Source organism: Epinephelus fuscoguttatus, linkage group LG10 (genome assembly GCF_011397635.1).
Source record: "Epinephelus fuscoguttatus linkage group LG10, E.fuscoguttatus.final_Chr_v1".
Lineage (NCBI taxonomy): Eukaryota > Metazoa > Chordata > Actinopteri > Perciformes > Serranidae > Epinephelus > Epinephelus fuscoguttatus.
In genome coordinates, this window is record NC_064761.1 from 22,728,322 (window position 1) to 22,746,848 (window position 18,527).

Consider the following 18,527-nt stretch of genomic DNA (forward strand, 5'->3'; position numbering starts at 1 on the left):
TTGAGTTTTACAGGAGTGGTAAGAGGTTAATCCACACTTTCCACACATCCAGTGATAACCCTAAGGCACCAAAACTACCCAAACACACAGGCTTTTCCTTCTGCTCATTTCCGTGTATAAATAAACAATCCAGCAGTCTACTGAACACTGTTTTTATATGCTCAACATTTGCCCCATCAAACAAACTTGTTATCCAACATTGCATTCATGACACAAAACCACATCCGAAACCTAAGGACACCAGATAAGTTTCACTTTCCCCAAAGTCGCTATCAGCAAAGTCAGCTGACTGTGCACTGTATGAATCAGCTGTCTTTGTTTTGTGTCGTCATTTGCCACTAGCACCACTGCACTAACAGGATGGCAGATTCGGAGTGGACGCGTATCTTCCAGGCGAACGCAAATGATCTCAAAGAAGGAGACACCTGGCGTCTAGAGTTTGATCAAAATCTTGTGCCTAACAGCCCAGACATGGGCTGGCAGCAGTACATCAGGAACACAAGTGCAAGGTCAGTGTGCTGGGTTTTGTATAGTGTGGTAAACATTCAGTATAAGTTATAGTTTAGAGGATGTGATCGGTTTATTTAAGTCTGTGTGTAGGTGCATCTATAACTAATTATACTACTTAGGTTATGTGGACGAAAACTGGTCCCCACAATGTTTAGAGTAACCATAAGGGTCATGTTAGGGTACTTTTCAACACTTGAATGGCAGAGTCATGTCATTAAAGGGCCAGTTGAGTCTTTTTTATAACCTGGGTCCTCATCCATTTCAAGGTTCAAATGCAGCAAGTGCAGAAGAGAGTGGCCTTCCAACCGGGTGATGGTGGTCTTCCACATGCGCCTGACATACGGCCAGGGCGTTGTCAAGGTCCGGCCCTTCCGTCAAAACTGCAAGAAGTGCAGCGAAGCTCCGATGGAGAGGCCCAGCATCACCTCCGAGAACATCAACATCCTCATGGAGAATTTGGTGGAGAAGATAAGAATAAAATGCTACCATGAGAACCTGGGCAAACCATACAAGAAGTTTCTCGGCCTGGATGTCAAAAGTCCACATGAGCCTGATCACTGCGAGGGCTGCATTCAAGGCATCTGTACAAAGGAATGAACTTGTGTTTGCATTCCTTGTACACCAACCTTTTTCTTAATTTAAAAAAAAAATAGTAATATATAAGCAAATAATAGAAGCAAACTGTGTAAGATTTCCCTTCCTGTCATTCTGTTGCATTATATTGTGCTGTCTATCATATTCATATAATATTTAAGAACATGTAAGCTTTCATATTAATTCTTTTTGGCATTCAACTGACTTTCTGCTCCAACGCATGAAGCAAGCCATCTAAATAAAGCATATACAAACAATAACCAAAATGTATCTGTGATTTGTTGTGTGGCAATTTTCTGTTTTCAAAAAAAGGTCTTATTTATTAATGATTTAATGTGTAAATGTGGCATTTAATGAGAGGATGAAGGCCCTGACAATGAATTTTGACACTTAAAGTATGAGTAATGGAGTCACTAAGGTAAACTGATCTGCAAACAATACAATATTAATTATTAAATCAGTGGTGTAAGGTAGTGACAATGGGTCCCAGTGCACACTATTATGAGGGATCCTATTACGCCTATACATATTACATATTACACAGCAATCATCATTACATATCTGTACAAGACAAATCTACAAAAAAAAGGAAATTATTATTTTAATTTGATAGTTTTTATTAGTTTTTATTTTATTTTTAAATAGTTTATGTAGAATAAGTTTCTAATTTGTTATAGATTGACACTGTTTTACAAAACCAGAAAACCATGATGGAGATGGGTTTGTCTTATTTAGGGCATGTATGGAAAATAGCACCACTTTTGTTTTAATGTGAGTTCTTCTTTGAAAACGGGCGTATTTCCAGGTGGCAGTCGGGCCCCTCCACCCTATGAGCCCCAGTGCAACCGCACTGTATGCGCTGTCTATATTCACGCCCCTGTATTAAATATAATATTTGGACATGTACAAGTGAGAAAATGAGATGCTATACCAAGAGTATAGGTGCGAAAGTGTCTATGGAAGACGGAAGAAAAGACGGAAAGGTGTCACTCACACAAAAGACCATGACTGCAGCAGCTCCCCTGCAATGAACATTTGATAGAATCAAACTTTCACCAAATTTCGCAGTGTTTTTCTAACAGTAACAAAGTCAATGTGAGAGATTTAAAATAACTATTAACGTACATTTTTATCCAACACTAAGTTTGTTAGAGTACCACACTGTGAGAACTTGTTGAACAGCAATTATATCTCTATGTGCAACCTGGTTCATTTTGACTGACAGCATTAATATAAAATGAAAAAACATTGGCTGGTAGGAGGTTTGGGGTGACACCAGACGACACTTGTCTCTCACAGGCCATCCACTGCTTATTTGCATCTGACCAACTGGTGTGATGCCGATGCCGGTGTGGTCAGTTTCCACCGTCTGCCAGTCACACACTGCGGGACAATACATCACATGTGGTTTGTCCTCGTTTTGTATGAAACCACCTGCAGGGAAAGTAGCTGCTTTGCAGAGTTTTCCATTTTCCACATCATTTGCAGAGGGGTTGTCCACATCACGCTTGGTTTACAGTGGCACTTTGTTTATCTTGGCCATGAGGGCTGAATTTAGTCATGCGAGAGTGAGTTTGCCAGGTGAGTGGTGGGTATGCCTCTGCTGTCTTGAAGTGGTTATTTTTGGATAGATAACTCACCTGTTTATACAACTGGCAGCTAAAAGCAAATAATGTAATTCAGTATAATAGTTATTCTGTGTGCTTTCCAGTGGTACTGGAGAAACTGCTTCCGTCTCACAACTGTAGAAAGATTGACATCATGGCACCCAAGGATACTACTCTGAAGGTAAAGTATCATCTTCAGGTGCATATTCTGGATGTAATGAAGTCTTATTTCCGAGGCTAAATACTGCGTCAGTATTAATTAATCTTCTCTGTGACTGATTTGTGGTTTTATTGTTGTTGTTGTTGTTGTTGCCTAAATATATTTGTTATCTTATTCTAGTGTCTCCCTCCGTCAGTCAGGCTCACAATGGTCGTGTTTGTCATTCTTATACCAGGTAAGCTTCTTGGTGTGCACAACATTGAGTATAAGGTATGCTTATATCAAATGTTTTTCCCTCCAAAATATAACCAAAAAGTTGCACAGAATGAAAAGTGCAGGGCAATGTGAACTGCATGAGCACTTATACAATTTATAATGCATGTCTAATATGATAAGCCAAATACAGGAGGATTTAATTCTTTAATACTGTGCGTTAATAGGGAAATAAGCTAATCAAAATCCCAATGATTACAGGGAACTAAAGCTGAGACAGTCCCATTAGTAGTTAATCCCTTTTGTTAGTTATAGTCTGCTGTATTGTTGGAAATAAGCCAAATGTTTAGGGTGGAAGTTTTAATTTTCTAATCTTCTCCTCAGCTGCAGGCAGTGCCAGACAGGTGAACTGCTCTCAGCCAAACCAACCAGCCCTGCTGGAGGCTCTGACTCCGATCTTTAACCTGAGCGCCATACGACCAGTCATGAACATGACAACTCGTACCACTGTCATGACATATTTCACCCTGTATGGGATACTGGGAGTGGTACGTTTCAGCTCTCAGTAGATAAGATAAGTAGTGTTATACAGTATACTGAGTGTGTAAAGGTATTTTGGACGAGTATGTGGCACCTCCTTAGGATGAAACTCTTCAGATGCCAAATCATGTCATTTCTTACTCTCATTTCCAACCAACCTGAATCAAACCACTTGTTTGTGTTTCTGGGCTCCACTCAGACTTCCTTTAGGATCTGTATGGTCCCCAAACAACACATCAGAAAACACTGTCTCTGTTTCTGTGCCTTAAAGCAGCTCTTCTTGTCTTCCAGGATGAAAAGGCTCAACTCTTGAACACATACCTTTGGCTACATTATGTATGTACCGCAATCATCCATCTTTATTTCTCAGTCAGTCATGTAGGGACAACTGTGGGATTATTTCTGTGATGATGTGACTATTACTTATACCATACCGGCTCTGTGCACTGACACCAGTTGTGTTGTTTTAGTGGTGGATGAACGAGTTTGTCAGCTGGGACCCAAGCCAGTGTGGCAACGACAGGATTACTCTCCCAAGAAAAAAGTTTTGGGTGCCAGATATTGTGATCAATGAATTGTGAGTCCACTGTTTATGCTGTTTATACAAAGCATGTCAAACACACAGAGTTTCTCTTCTATTTTTCCAAAAGTAAATAATTTTCTAAAACGGCTGGGCACTGTATTTTTTTCCAAATGTTACTCTAACAGGAGTTAATAGGGCATTTTTAGCTGTGGATTCATATACATTAGTGCTCTAGTGAGTATTTGGGCAACAGGACAGTGTACGTGGGATTGAATCAAAGACAACCGCAGTGTCTATGTTTGTTGTAATGACGGAAAACATCTACCAACGGCATGACTCATTAATTTGTTGTCAGGTTTTGGCTTGACAGGCAGTACTTGTTTGAAAGACCAGATTGTTGTTGCTCTTTTTGTTTTTTGGGATGTAATGACGCTTATAAATAGGTGACTCATCTAAATTCTGAAATTAAAGGTGCCATGCTCTAATTTTACATTTCACTCATCACTCTTGATACTTGTTCCTGTCTTGCAGTATGGATGAAAACACAGCCCCGTTTGTCCCATATGTGTACCTGTATAGCGATGGTAGGGTGCACGATGCTCAGCCGGTCAAAGTTGTCAGCTCCTGTAACCTCGATATCTACACGTTCCCCTTCGATATACAGAACTGCACTTTGACTTTCAACTCCTACATCCACCTCGGTAAGACACTTCACCAAATGTGTCATTTAAAGACTTCTGTATGCTGGTTTGGACAAAAGTGTCCAAGAGATGTAAATGTAAGAGACATAAAGTAATCTTTGTCCCTTATGTAAGCATTGATGCATGTTGACATGTTTGAATGTGGTACGGTGATGCAGTGGTTAGCATTGTACCCTCACAGTACGTGAGTAAGAAGTCCGGCTTCCTCCCACAGTCCAAAGACATGCAGGTTAATTTTTGACTCTAAATTGGCCGTTGGTGTAAATGTGATTGTGAATGGTTGTCTGTCTCTATGTGTCAGGCCTGTGATAGTCTGGCGACCTGTCCAGGGTGTACCCTGCCTCTCGTCCAATGTCAGCTGGGATAGGCTCCAGCCCCTTGCGACCCCCAAAAGGACAGTTGTTTACGGAAAATGAATGAATGAATAAAGGAACAGTGTGTAAGATTTTAGGGGATTTAGTGACATCTAGTGGTGAGGATTGCAGATTGCAACCAGCTGAAACTTCTCCCAGCTAGATTTCCTTCAGTGTTCATGGTTTTATGGAGAACCGACCTACCCGCAGAGGTCTCCTCCTCTCCAAATATAATGGACCCAGTGATTTAAAATAGTAAAAAAACAGAATACAGGTTTCACGTTTAGAAAAAAGTGTCGCGGAGTTGCTGCTAACTACGGTGGCTGACACGAAAACACAAATGGCCCTATCTAGAGCCAGTGTTTGGTTTGTCCCTTCTTCCTTCTCTGGATGAGGACCCACACTCTTTGTTAATTTAAATGGCTGATTCTAAGGTAAAGAAAACACAAATATTCTCATTGTCAGGTGATTATATATAAATGAAAGCATACTTATGGTATTGTATTCCATTTGTGCCACTATATACCCCTAAATTTTACACATTGGACCTTACATAAATTGTGTTTGTTGTGGAGTTACCAAAAGTTTTGTGTGATGTGTGTTATCTTACATTTCCTGTGTTTCTGGGGAATATTTTATTGTTGATGCACCATGACAAAAAATCTGCTGCATTAGAGTTATTGAAAATGGATTGGCCTTGGAAACTGACCTTAGAGTTGGGATGGTTATGAATATGTGGAATGGATGAATATCTATAATACTTCCATGATTAGCCAGAGACAGACAAGAAACATGTATAAAACATATATAATCCATACCAATTTTTTGAAACTATGAATTCCTGTTATGTGGACATGTAATGTGACTTAACAGGATAATGCGTTTCTCTGTTTTTCTCTCCCCAGCAATGGACATAAAGATTAAGCTGGGGAGGGCTGCAGATCACATCACAGAGCACTCCAAGAATGTGATGACCACCATGGGGGAGTGGGAGCTGCTGGAAATTACTGCCCACAAACAAAACCAAGGACATGATGATGGCGCTTACGTCGACGAGCTTGCATTTCACGTAGGTTGATTTTAAAGTCTGTAAAGCGCACAAAGTGGACATTATTTTTCATTTCGCTCTAAGATTATAACAGTGTGGTTGAAGGCAAGAAAACCTATGTTGTGAAACTTCTTACTTTACTAAATAATTCTGCCTGAAACGTTTGACGTGTATTCGTCAGCGACATTAAGTGGGTGGCTGTTATGACAACAGTATGTGTTATCAACACAGTGATTTGTTTCTTCCCTCTGCAGATCAGAGTGAGGCGCCGTGCTACCCTGTATGTGGTGAACCTCCTGATCCCCAGCTGCTTCCTCATCACAGTGGACCTCTTCAGCTTCCTGCTGCCTCCCCACAGTGTGGACCGTTCCTCCTTCAAGATGACCCTCATCCTGGGCTACACCGTCTTCCTGCTCATCATGACCGACCTGCTGCCTATCACCGGAAACACCATACCTCTCATGAGTCAGTGTTATTCAGCCTCTGAAAACTAAAACCTGTCACTTGTAACTTGCTTTTAAATGTGTTTGTTTTGTTCTGCTGTTGCTCTAGTTGTTAGTGAGAAGCATCTTTTGATGCACATGAGATGCTGTGCGAGGAGTGTAAACTGCCATGTATTGGGTGGTCCAAAGTGTAAAGAATGATGTAATGATAATCTTGATTTATAAAGCGCTTTTCAAAACAGAGTTACAAAGTGCTTTACATGTCAATTATTAAAACAGACAAGACATGAAAACAACTTTTAAAAGAACTGATAAAAAAACAGGAAATAAGACTCAAGTAAAATCAGGAAAGGCTCTCCGATTAAAGTATGTTTTAAAAAGGGACTTAAAAGAGATCACTGACCTGGCTGACCTCATTTTCTTGGGCAGACTATTCCCGAGCCTCGGGACCCCGACAGCAAATGCTCTGTCCCCCAGTGTTGGGGAAGTTACTTTTAAAAAGTAGCGTTTGCTCGTTACTTCTTAAAAAAGTAATCCCTTACTTTACTTAGTTACCCTCTGTGAAAAGTAACTTTTTACGTTACTCGTTACTTTTACGTTACTTTTATGGTGCTTGACTTTGGGTAGAACCCCATCTCATTTCCTAAATGTGAAAAAATCCGAGTTTCCCACTGGTATTTACCACTTTGGTGATAAAATAAAGATTAAAGAGTGAGAGTTAATTTGTGTTAACTAGGCTACATGAATTTGTTACATGACAGATTACTACTACTAATAGCCTATTTGCCAGACCTGCTGCACTGAATGAGGAAACTATTAATATTCACAGACACTATCTTTGAACAAATAGTGTCATATTCATGAATAAATCATTTTCTGTTCTGTTATTACGTGTGTAACTGTGAGACTGTGTTTGTGTAACAGACTCATACTTTGCAGTAAGCTACAGACCTGCACGAATAAATTAATTCATTTTCTCTTCTGGTATGGTATGGTAGGTACTTTATTAACCCCTCGGGGGGAATTTCAATGTCACAGCAGCAATTTAAAATACACAAAATAGGAGCTGCTGCAACAGGCTGCCCTTCACACAGCGCCAGGAAGGTAGGCAGGTTATGATTGTTCTGTTTTCTGTTAACACAATGCTGCATTTTATTGATGTTTTGGGGGTCGTTTTGATTTCCTTTGAGGTTCCGGGGTCGTATGTTGCCCATGTCTGAGGTCTGACTAGCGAGGTTAACGTTACATTAAACAACACTTACCCAGCCATACAAGTGCAGTTCGCTGTCAGTATATAGTTGGTCGTCTTGTTCAGAATCGCCCAGTGTTGTACATTAGTTAACGTTACTGTTTTGTGTCCTTGTCTCTGGCTCGGCAGTACTTCGGTCCATAGAGCACAAAACCATCAGTTAATTTTCATGCGTATAAACGCTGGGTTTCTCCACAAGATATAAAAAAAATGTCCGGCCACTGTAGCTTAGGCCATTTCGTTGAGTCGGTGACCCACTGACCCGACATTAAGTACAGGTCAGGAAACCTCATAATAATCCGAGGAGGCGTGTGTATCTTCCATATTCCTCATACGATTCTTGATTTTGGCGCTCCTGTCTGTACTGTTGACATGGCAACTGTCACAGTTCCTGCCTAGTGCGCAGCTGAGGCAGACAGGCAGTGTCACCGTCAAATCTGTCCCCGGGAAAAGTAATGTTGTGCCCAACTGACAAAGTAACTACATTCCATTACCATATTTTCAGTAATAACGCGCTACACTACTTTTTACCCAATAAAAGCAGTTACGTTACTGTAACGCGTTACACACAACACTGCTGTCCCCTTTAGTTTTCAGCCAGGCCTCTGGTACAAACAAAAGACCTCCTTCCTGAGGACCTCAAGGTATGTCCTGGTGTGTACTAGTGATGGGCAAAACAATTCTTTAGATGTTACTGAATCACTAGAATCAGTTCATTAAAAAGATTCGTTCACCAAATCGTTCAGTGCTTGGCGGGAGGAGCCCTGACTGTGTACTGCGTAGTCCGACTCACTGAACTGATACATGGCTGACCTGCTGCATCTGCCCTGCACTGGGGAGTCTCATTACTGACCAGCTTAACGTGTTACGTTTGTTTATCTGGAAACTAAGTCTGTTGATACAATGGAGAGGTGTGTGATTGTGTTCATGTGGCTTGACTCCTGGCTACATTAGCATGGAGAAAACGGTCCGTATGAAAGTGTATGGCTGAGAAGAAATGATTTGAATCACTCAGGGATCAGGGTTACGTCGTTCACCGAGTGATTCGTTTACTGAGTGATTCGTCATGCGGTAGGCAGTCCCTCCCTGCACCCTGGCTGCCTTGGACTTGAGTTCCATTCCTAGCCTGCATGCTCACTTCTGAGCTCAACTGAACTGAGAAATGAACGAATCGGTTCCAGAAGTGATTCAATTCAGTACGTTCACTCAACAGATTCGTTCTTTTGAATGATTCGTTCGCGAATGACACAGCACTAGCATGTACGACATCATGAGGTCGGAGTTACTGCTAAGACAGAGACCATGAAGAGCCTTCAATGTAATCAGTAAAATCTTAAAATCTATTCTGCAACATGCTGGGAGCCAGTATGAAGATGCTAAAACTGGAGCGATGTGATCACGTCTCTTGGTTCTGATTAAAAGCAAGAGCTCTCTCTTGACACTATTGTGCTTAAACACACTGCTGTTATGCTGAAATGCCATCATCACTCAATCATTTCACGTGTTCAGTTAATGTCAGCCTGCAGGGACATGTGGGTCTGTGGTCCCTAGCGAGCTGTTGCCATCATAATTAAAGATCTTACAGGTTTTCATTGGAGGAAAAGTCACGCTTCCAAAGATCTTGTGCACATGGGTATTTGGTGCAGATAGTCTTAGAATTGGCTGCAATTTTGATTTCTGTGCCTCATTTCATATACAGATACTGTGGGCAAATGATTGTTCAGATTTGCATGTGCATTTCCAAATGGGGCACAGAAAGTTTTCATTTTTGACCCTCACTGGCAACTGTCCACCCAAAACACCCATTGCCCTGTTTCTCTGCCAGATGTGTTCTTCTCCATCTGTTTGGCTCTGATGGTGGCCAGCCTACTGGAGACTATCCTCATCACCAACCTGCTGTACGGCGCGGATGACCTCCCTCCCACCCCTCGCTGGGTCCAAGTGTTTGTTCTGCAAATTCTGGGCCGTCTCGTTTGCCTGACTTGGAAGAGTCAAGGACCAAAAGATTCAGGTGGTTACATTCACAAAAGAAATCTAGAAATGTCCGAATATATGCAATGACTGAATGTACAGTTCAGAGTAAATCAGGTGGATCAACATTGTTAACACACCACATTGATGGAGTGAATGAAATGATCATTTTCTCTCTTGCAAAAACCAGACAGGAAACCCAGCGCTGTGGTGGCACAGCGAAAAGCTGATGACGTACTTTCGTTGGAGAGGGGGCCAGCGGTGGAGGACAGTGCGGTTCAGGAGTTGAGGATCCTGGGCAGGGACCTCCAGGCCATCCGCCTCCAGGTGGAGAAGCAGCTGGTTCGAAGCCACAGCTCAGAGGAGTGGATCCAGGTGGGTTTCATCATAGACCGCCTGCTGTTCGGCCTCTACATCCTCTTCATATCAGTCAGCTTCATAACCATCATCATTATCTGGGTGAAGTCATACAATCAGTAGACAACGGCTGTCTGTTTTACAGGGCTCCATTTATGTAGCTAGAGACTCAAACGTGTGTTGAATTTTAATCAATAGATGATAATGTTGTTGTTTTGCTTGGAGCCAAGACATTTATACATACTCTCAAGTTATTGTGCTATTGTTAATAATAACAATTATCATTAATCTAACACTATTACATTAATTATATGTAGTTCTAAGCCTTTTGTGTTACACTGTGCCGCTCTAAAATGGAGAAAATCATGTATACAAAATAAAATTACTTAAGAAAAATACATTCAGTTTTCGATTGACATTCATTTCAGACATAATAATCATGTTCCAATTGTTTTCCTATCTATTCATTCATGTTAATGCCAGTTTTTGAACCCTATATTCTATTTTTCATTTTTATTACACAAACCAAAACACCCCAATTATCAAATAAGTTACTAAATACCAGCCATAAAAACCATGTATGTACACTCACACAGAGTGAGCAAGTCAGTCGTTCCACAAATAAAAAAACGGGTACACTACATGGCCAAAAGTATGTGGACAACAGTGCTGCAGGGATTAGTGAGCTCAAGCAGTGATGTTGGGCTTTAAGACTTGGCTCACAGTCATCGGAAAGGTTTGGGGTGGAGTTGAAGTTAGGGCTCTGAGCCACAATGAAGCAAAGTCACTGAATTATGTTGTATTAAGATGTCCCTAGCCCAACATACACCTCCATGTACTGTATCTTGTATCCAAACTTTTTTTTCTAGTTTCTTTTCTAGTTAGTTTCAAGTAAATATCTTGCATCTGAATATGCAGAACTCACCATGATGTAAGCAGAAGGGTAACATAATTTACCTAAACAGCATCTCTGTCTCCATGTGATCATATTTATAAGATTTGCGAAACAAAAATCTGCAAATTCGCAGTAATTTAAGCATTCACGCTTTCCCTTTTGGGTCTTAAATTTAAAGAAGTCCTTCTACATTTTGATATCTTATGCTTCCCTACTGTTGGGACTTTATGGGATTCAGGGCTTTGCAGGCATATCACAGTTTCAGTGAAGTCACCTCAAGATGTTTGTCTTAAAGTGCACCTATATTAAAACAAAAATAAAAAAAAAAAGATTATTTTTTTTAAATTCCAGTTCTCTAGATCATGTCTGTATTTGCCATCTAAAATATGTGTAGAAAACTTTACAGGACAGCCCTAACAGCCAGCACACCACTCAAACTAACAACCGCTTTTGACCCAATGTTAATGTTTTTAGTGCTGCCCGCTGAAAGTCAAGTCTTCTAAGGTTCTATTCATCTTCATCTCTGTGCTCATGCATGGTAAGTACAGCTTCTACTGTATTAAACAGTAATAGACACTGATTTCCAAAAGCTAATTATTTCACAGTTATTATTCAAGTCAGTATTTCCAGTATCAAAATATATGAAGGAAGTCAAAAGGCATTGTAATGGTTTTGCAACTAAAGCCACTGTGTGTAATCAAGCGAGGAAGTTTATACTTACTGAACGTTGATACTCATGTTATCAGTAGACGTCTCTCCATAGTGCATGTTTCAGATTCTTGGTCGCAAAGTCCAGCCTCAGCCTCACAGATTTTAACACCTGCTAAAAGGGTTAAAGTTTGTGTGGGTTTGGTTTGTCCCGCTGTGATATGGCAGAGGTGTGACATCTGTGTCACTGATTATTTGAGACCTTTGCACACTCTTCAGCCTGGAGTCCGTCTGACATTGTGTTGGTGACTAATCCACACTTCCTGCTGCTTTAATGCTAAATGCAGGATGACACACAGCACTTGTAGTTAGCTAAATGTGTGAGTGTCCTTCAGGCCACTAGGAAGACATTGAGATTAGGGGTTCATCTGAGAGGTTTTTTCAAGGGCCAAAAAATCTCCTCCCACAAAATGTGTCACTGAAATAACCGAAAAAAGTCTCACCACCAAACCACGCTGACTCACCATCATTACATCTTTTGCCTCTCTTATGTTAAATAAGGATGCATACTTTATGCCAGTTACTTTACAATCTTTGGTTTTTGAAGTTCATACTTTTGGGGAATACCTTTACTTGCTGTTGTTGCAGCCGATGCACTTCAACTGTACATTTCGTTTGTCCTCCATAGCTCCATGCAGTTCCATCATGCTGAACTGCTCTCGACCAGACCCGCCCTCCCTGCTGGAGGCTCTCCAACCGGTCTTCAACCTGAGCTCCATTCGACCTGTCATGGATTTGTCCAACCCCACTAATGTCAGCATCGACTTCACCCTGTTTGGCATTTTGGGGGTGGTAAGGAACACTACATTAACCTATAACTTATTCACCGTTAGGCCATGCTCGATTGTTTCTGATTGTAAAGAGTGTAATCTACTTTTATTTGCACACTAATAACTTAGCCAACAGGGCTATTTCATTACATTTAATGTTTTTGAGTCTCTATACAGTCTAATTTCATCTGTCCATAAAAGAAAATGCTTGTAATGAAGGAATGCATTCGACTGAATGTTGTTTCATTTATAGGATGAGAAGGCCCAAGTCCTGAAAACGTTTATTTGGCAGGAATTAGTAAGTACTCCCTTTACAATCAACTTCTCATTTTATTAGCAATAATAAAATTATTTACCTCTCTCAGGCTTGAGAATCAGAAAAAAACTTGGAGAAGTTTGGAATAAGTTTTAAGGCAGATAACGCTCTATACCAGCAAAAGAACACAAGCTACTACATGAGGTAAATATTAAAAATAAAATAAAATAATATAAAATTAAATTAAATTAAATTAAATCATCACAGTGTAGTGTAACTTAAATTGGCAAATAAAAAATGTACACTGCTGGTCCTTAATTCTGTGAAAATGGGACCACTGGACATGTCAAAGCGTAACCAGCTGGTCACATCCTGACATCACCTGAAAGCTGTTATACTGTATGTAGTCAGGTACATATTTGTTGAATCTGTCTGATTCATGTTGCAGGAATGGAGAAATAACTTCGTCCGCTGGGACCCACAACAGTGCGGTTCTACATGGATTACAATTCCCAGGAAACTGCTCTGGGTACCAGACGTGGTCATCAATGAATTGTAAGTACCAGCTCCTCTATAGAGAAGTGTAGCCTTAGCTTTTGATTTTTCAGCATAGATTTGGTTGTTAACTGCACCACCTCCCCTCATACATAGCAAACAGTCCCTTACTGGCTTCCATGTCTTTTCTCATCCTGCAGTATGGAGAAGAACTCAGCTCCGTTCGTCCCATACAGCTATCTGTTTCATGACGGCTTGGTGATCGATAAACAGCCTGTCAAAGTCATCAGCTCCTGCAGGCTCGATATCTACACGTTTCCATTTGACATCCAGAACTGCAGTTTAAGCTTCAACCCCTACTTACACCACCGTAAGCAGAATCTTAATTTTACTTGAGATATACAGATTGTTGCATTAGTTGTAAAGTCAGTGGTGCAGGTGGGCATTTTTGTAATTAATTGTAAATCGATTAAATCTCACAAAACTATATTTTCCTTTCAGTAAAAGATGTGCGACTTAACGTCTCATCAACTGTAGAGGACATTTTTAAAAACTCCAAAGAAGTGATGACAACTATGGGCGAGTGGGAACTGGTTGGAATCGCAGTGAAGATATCTGAAATACCAACTGGTGATGAATATTACCACGAGATTCGCTTCTTTGTAAGGAAACTACTGCAGACTGTAACCTTATTGTACTCTTTCATTTTTTTATACAATGGGAAGGTGAGAGGAAGATTCAGGAGGAAGAACAGGTTTGAAAGTCTTTTGGGAAGTTTTTTCATCTGCACTTCAGCAGCACTTACTTACACCAAACTTTCCATTTTAATTCCAATTTATATTTCAGAGGTTTCTACAGAGGGGTTTTGGTCATGTATCATTTATAGTGACATTTTATTCCTGAAGCCAAAATTAATCTTTTTAAATGGCTGTTGGCAGTATTTTCTGATTTATGCAGTGATAAAAAGAGATATCTAAAATCCCCTCTGTAAAAACCTTTGACGCTATTGTGACAGCAAAATGAAACAAGGATGTTGAACGTGGCTTCATCCAGTGGTGAGAGTGGACTCAAATGCACGATTCTTGAAACAGTTTGGGTAAAACAACTCAGTCTTTACTGGTCAAAAGGTAGGTTCAGTACATAGATGGACAATCAGTGGAAGCAGGGATGAGGCAGAGGCAGAGTCACTCAACAGGCTAAATTCAAAAAAAGACAAGAAAAGGACACAGGGAAACAAAAGGCTGGAACACCAGACACACAAGGAGCTAAGATGAACTGGCACTGAGAGGAAACATGACACACTTAATACTGTGGTGAGGGGAAGGATAACGAGACACAGGTGAGACCAATCAGGGCGGGACAGCCAATCAGACACAGGTGAAGTCATCAAAAGGGAGGGAAAACACACAGGGGCAGGAAGTGAAGTGATCTGAAACGAGAGGAGATGTGAGTTTCAAAGTAAAACAGGAAACAGCATGAATGAATGACATAAAAAAACATAACCTAAGAAACTTGAGCTGTGACAAATACCCGTAGGCATTTGCAGCTTTTTGTAATAGATATTTTTCCGAGCATTTCAAACACAACAAACGTCTTAGACCTGTATTAATACTTGTAAACTGACAAATAATCACATTTCATTCATTGGCTGTGTAAAATGGAGAAACATCATACAATTAGATCACCAGTTAGTCACAGCTACACTGTACAAGTCTAACATTGAGGTTTACCAGCTGCTGTATATCTGTCAACACTGCTACAGGTGTCAGTGAGGCGCCGGGCCACCCTGTATGTGGTGAACCTGCTGATCCCCAGCTGCTTCCTCATCACAGTGGACCTCTTCAGCTTTCTTCTGCCTCCCAAGAGCGTCGACAGGTCCTTGTTCAAGATGACCCTCATCCTGGGCTACACCGTCTTCCTGCTCATCATGAACGACATGCTGCCTGTCACTGGAAACACCATACCTCTCATAAGTCAGTTGACATTACCTTCTACTCATGCAAGGGTCACTAGTAGCCAACAATTCTGAATGATGAGTGTTATTATGGTCATTAAGTAGATGTAAAACAATACTGAAGGCAAACCTGACCATCACAAATTCTCACTCCGACCTCGTCACATATCAATGTTTGGCCATGGACTCCAAGTCCAAGTACGACATGCAAGGTACCCTGGGTGTGTTGGTTGTTGACGTTATGGGACGCCATGTCAAGTTCTGCCTGTTACATGCATTGTCTTCTTTCAAAGTACACTTCCATTTTCACAAGAAATTTACCCTTGATATCCAGTCTCTTTCAAAATAAACGCAATAAGTCGGTGCAACATCGTAAATTGACATTTTATTTCCTTCAACAACTAACGCACATGGTTTGGTTTAGCAAAAAAGAACAGGGTTTGGCTTTATAATCGTATGGGACGTGAACACTGCTTACCCGGGTGAAACCTGAGACCAGGTTGACCTGACCAGCATCAAAAAAGTACACAAAGTTCAACACACACTAGAAATCAAAACAAAGCTAAAAGGCGAGTGACTCGTCAGAAGGACAGAAACACGATTCCGAATGAATGATAATCCAAAGCAAGCAATTCTTTGCTGGCACATACGCCATGTCATCCAGTTCCAAGTGTCAACATTTGTCTAAAGGTTTAGGCCTTTGATTTTTGGATTTTTCTGCCTGGATTTAACTTGCATTTGTCTGTGAAGCAGCCTTGTATAAAACGCACTCATTATTTTCCCAGATGTGTTCCTGTGTCTGTGTCTGTCTCTGATGGTGGCGAGTCTACTGGAGACTATCGTCATCACCAACCTGCTGTGTGGCTCTGCTCACTACTCTCCAGTCCCTCGCTGGGTCCGAGTGTTTGTCATTCACATCCTGGGCCGCCTGGTGTGGCTTCCTCCAAAGCCTGGAGACCTAGAGGACACGGTCATCCAAAATCCTGCTGCACAAGGTATATTGTTGTATCTAAGACCTGGGAAGTGGTTTAACACAAGTGAAACTGGTCATGCAGTTATGTGCCGCCATCACCTCCTCCCTGATCTCCTCCACAACAGAAATGAAAGTGTCCTCTCTGGTGGTGGAGGACAGGGGGGCTTCAGAACAGAGGGGATCGCTGGATGGGGACAAGGCCCTGCAGGAGCTGAGGAGCCTGGGTAGGGACCTCCAGGCCATCTCCCTCCAGGTGAAGCAGCAGCTGGTTGGAAGCCAGAGCTCAGAGGAGTGGATCCAGTTGGGTTTCATCATCGACCGCCTGCTGTTCGGCCTCTACATCCTCTTCATATCAGTCAGCTTCATTACCATCACCATCATGTGGTGGCAGTCGTACAGCACATCTGGATTATGATTTTAAGTTTGTTTTTTTTTCCATATTTGGGGCAATTTTCTGAATTATCAGTTGTTAACATGCTTTCACACATTCAGAGGAAGGTTGAGGGTCAGTTGAATTTTTGCATTTGAAAGTATAATGTCGCACCTTTTCACAATTCATCCTGTTTTGTGTTATATTCTATAATTTAAAATGATTTTGTTAAAAGTTCTTTATAAGGGCACTGGGACTCAGGAACAAACATGTGAAAGATTTAACAGTCCTGCTGAGTCTTATCTGGCATTGTCAGTAAATCAGCAAATATTTGCATACTTCAACAGACCACTGACTCGCAGTAATCACTTTGCCCTGGAGGTCTCCAGTACACGAAACAGATGCGTCTTACAAGTTCTTCTATTTGCCCTTTTTTTCCTTATTTGACAATAAAAAAAAGTTTTTGCTCATGATTAATGAGTGTATTAGAAATCCTTCATTAAAATATTGTTCTGTGATTTTAGAACATAATTGGGTTTTGATCAAGGTAAGAGGTGTTTCCCAAAACCATCTTAACTGAAGACAGTCTTGATGACACTGATGATTATAAGTTAACGAGGGTCTACCACAGGAGTGGAAAAAACTCTCCTACCTTATAAGATCAATTGTTATTGGGACCGTAATTCTCTGTAGTATAATGCACTAAGACATCAGAATATATTATACCCATTAACTGTAGTTCCTCCTTCGCATTTAATATTGATAATTATATGTAATGAATTGAAATAATAATAATATAATAAAACAAGCTGCCATGGTTTTTATGGAAATCATCTCATGTGAGTTTCTGAGTTTCTATCTCTTTACACCTGATTACATCCAGCTTAGATTCTTGGCACCACACACCTGGAACAAATTTCAGTGTGCTTTGAAGCTTGATACTCTGGTCCCAATGGGTCATTTAAGGAATCTACTCAAAATACTGTTTTTAACTTGTTTTAACTGACTCATTATAATATGATAAAATATGATACAAAATAAAATAAAATAATTCAAATATAAAAATATCTTTAAATATTATTCAAAAAGTATATATATATATATATATATATACACATATATTGTACTTTTTAAATTGGTTGTTTTATGTTGTTATTTATGTACTCAGGTCCCTCTTGAAAATGAGATCTCTATCTCAACAGGATTTGCCTGATCTAAATGAGTGCAGAACAGAAGTTTAACCCTATGGGCCCTCAGCCTTTTTGGCTTATTTTTACTGCCTTTACTTTTAAGCTCATATCACAGTCATTATAAAGGCTACATACACTTGCTATATCTTGGTTTGTTTTGTTTTGTTTTTCAGGACAATCTGGGCTAACCAGATTTGCCATCATTTCATGTCCTTCTTCTGTGCCTGTATTTTATATTAATTTTTATATCAATGAAAAAAACAAATCCGTGTGACTAAATTCTTACATTTTTACATGTATCTCAGCATAGCTAGTTGGAAAATGACATATTCTGCCATATATGAAGAGGGGAGAGACTCTGGAATCTGGCAATATAAGAACCATGATGATGGGACATTCTGTCACTTCACACTTTTCCAAAGCATGTGGTTTGTGCCAGGCGGACATAATTGCCAGTATTTTTTTCATTATTGCAAGAAATTCCATCGACTCATTCACAAGTCAAAAATGTGTTTTATCTGAAAGAAACATGCAATATTTATATCTAAGATAGTAGAAAAATACTCAACCAAGTGCAATTATGTCCTCCAACATAATATTTGCCACTTTGTTTGCAGTAAACAAAGTTTGTTGTTGTTGTTGTTTTT

At 40.4% G+C, this 18,527-nt stretch overlaps 3 protein-coding genes across 3 annotated transcripts; all 3 read left to right on the forward strand.

Annotated features, from left to right (window-relative positions):
• The first annotated feature begins 313 nt into the window (after window positions 1-313).
• On the forward strand, window positions 314-1,370 carry LOC125895720 (receptor-transporting protein 3-like). The gene is made up of 2 exons (XM_049587789.1): window positions 314-509; window positions 777-1,370. The coding sequence occupies exons 1-2, from the start codon at window positions 361-363 to the stop codon at window positions 1,105-1,107; spliced, it is 480 nt and encodes a 159-aa protein (XP_049443746.1). The 5' UTR covers window positions 314-360; the 3' UTR covers window positions 1,108-1,370.
• Window positions 1,371-2,868: 1,498 nt separating this feature from the next.
• LOC125896037 (5-hydroxytryptamine receptor 3A-like) lies at window positions 2,869-10,623 on the forward strand. Its single transcript, XM_049588340.1, has 10 exons — window positions 2,869-2,892; window positions 3,052-3,106; window positions 3,469-3,632; window positions 3,916-3,960; window positions 4,095-4,201; window positions 4,679-4,848; window positions 6,107-6,270; window positions 6,504-6,714; window positions 9,767-9,952; window positions 10,103-10,623. The coding sequence occupies exons 2-10, from the start codon at window positions 3,079-3,081 to the stop codon at window positions 10,390-10,392; spliced, it is 1,365 nt and encodes a 454-aa protein (XP_049444297.1). The 5' UTR covers window positions 2,869-2,892; window positions 3,052-3,078; the 3' UTR covers window positions 10,393-10,623.
• A 1,894-nt stretch (window positions 10,624-12,517) lies between these two features.
• LOC125896223 (5-hydroxytryptamine receptor 3A-like) lies at window positions 12,518-16,735 on the forward strand. Its single transcript, XM_049588623.1, has 8 exons — window positions 12,518-12,664; window positions 12,896-12,940; window positions 13,347-13,453; window positions 13,594-13,763; window positions 13,895-14,055; window positions 15,156-15,366; window positions 16,133-16,342; window positions 16,446-16,735. The coding sequence occupies exons 1-8, from the start codon at window positions 12,518-12,520 to the stop codon at window positions 16,733-16,735; spliced, it is 1,341 nt and encodes a 446-aa protein (XP_049444580.1).
• The last annotated feature ends 1,792 nt before the right edge of the window (window positions 16,736-18,527 follow it).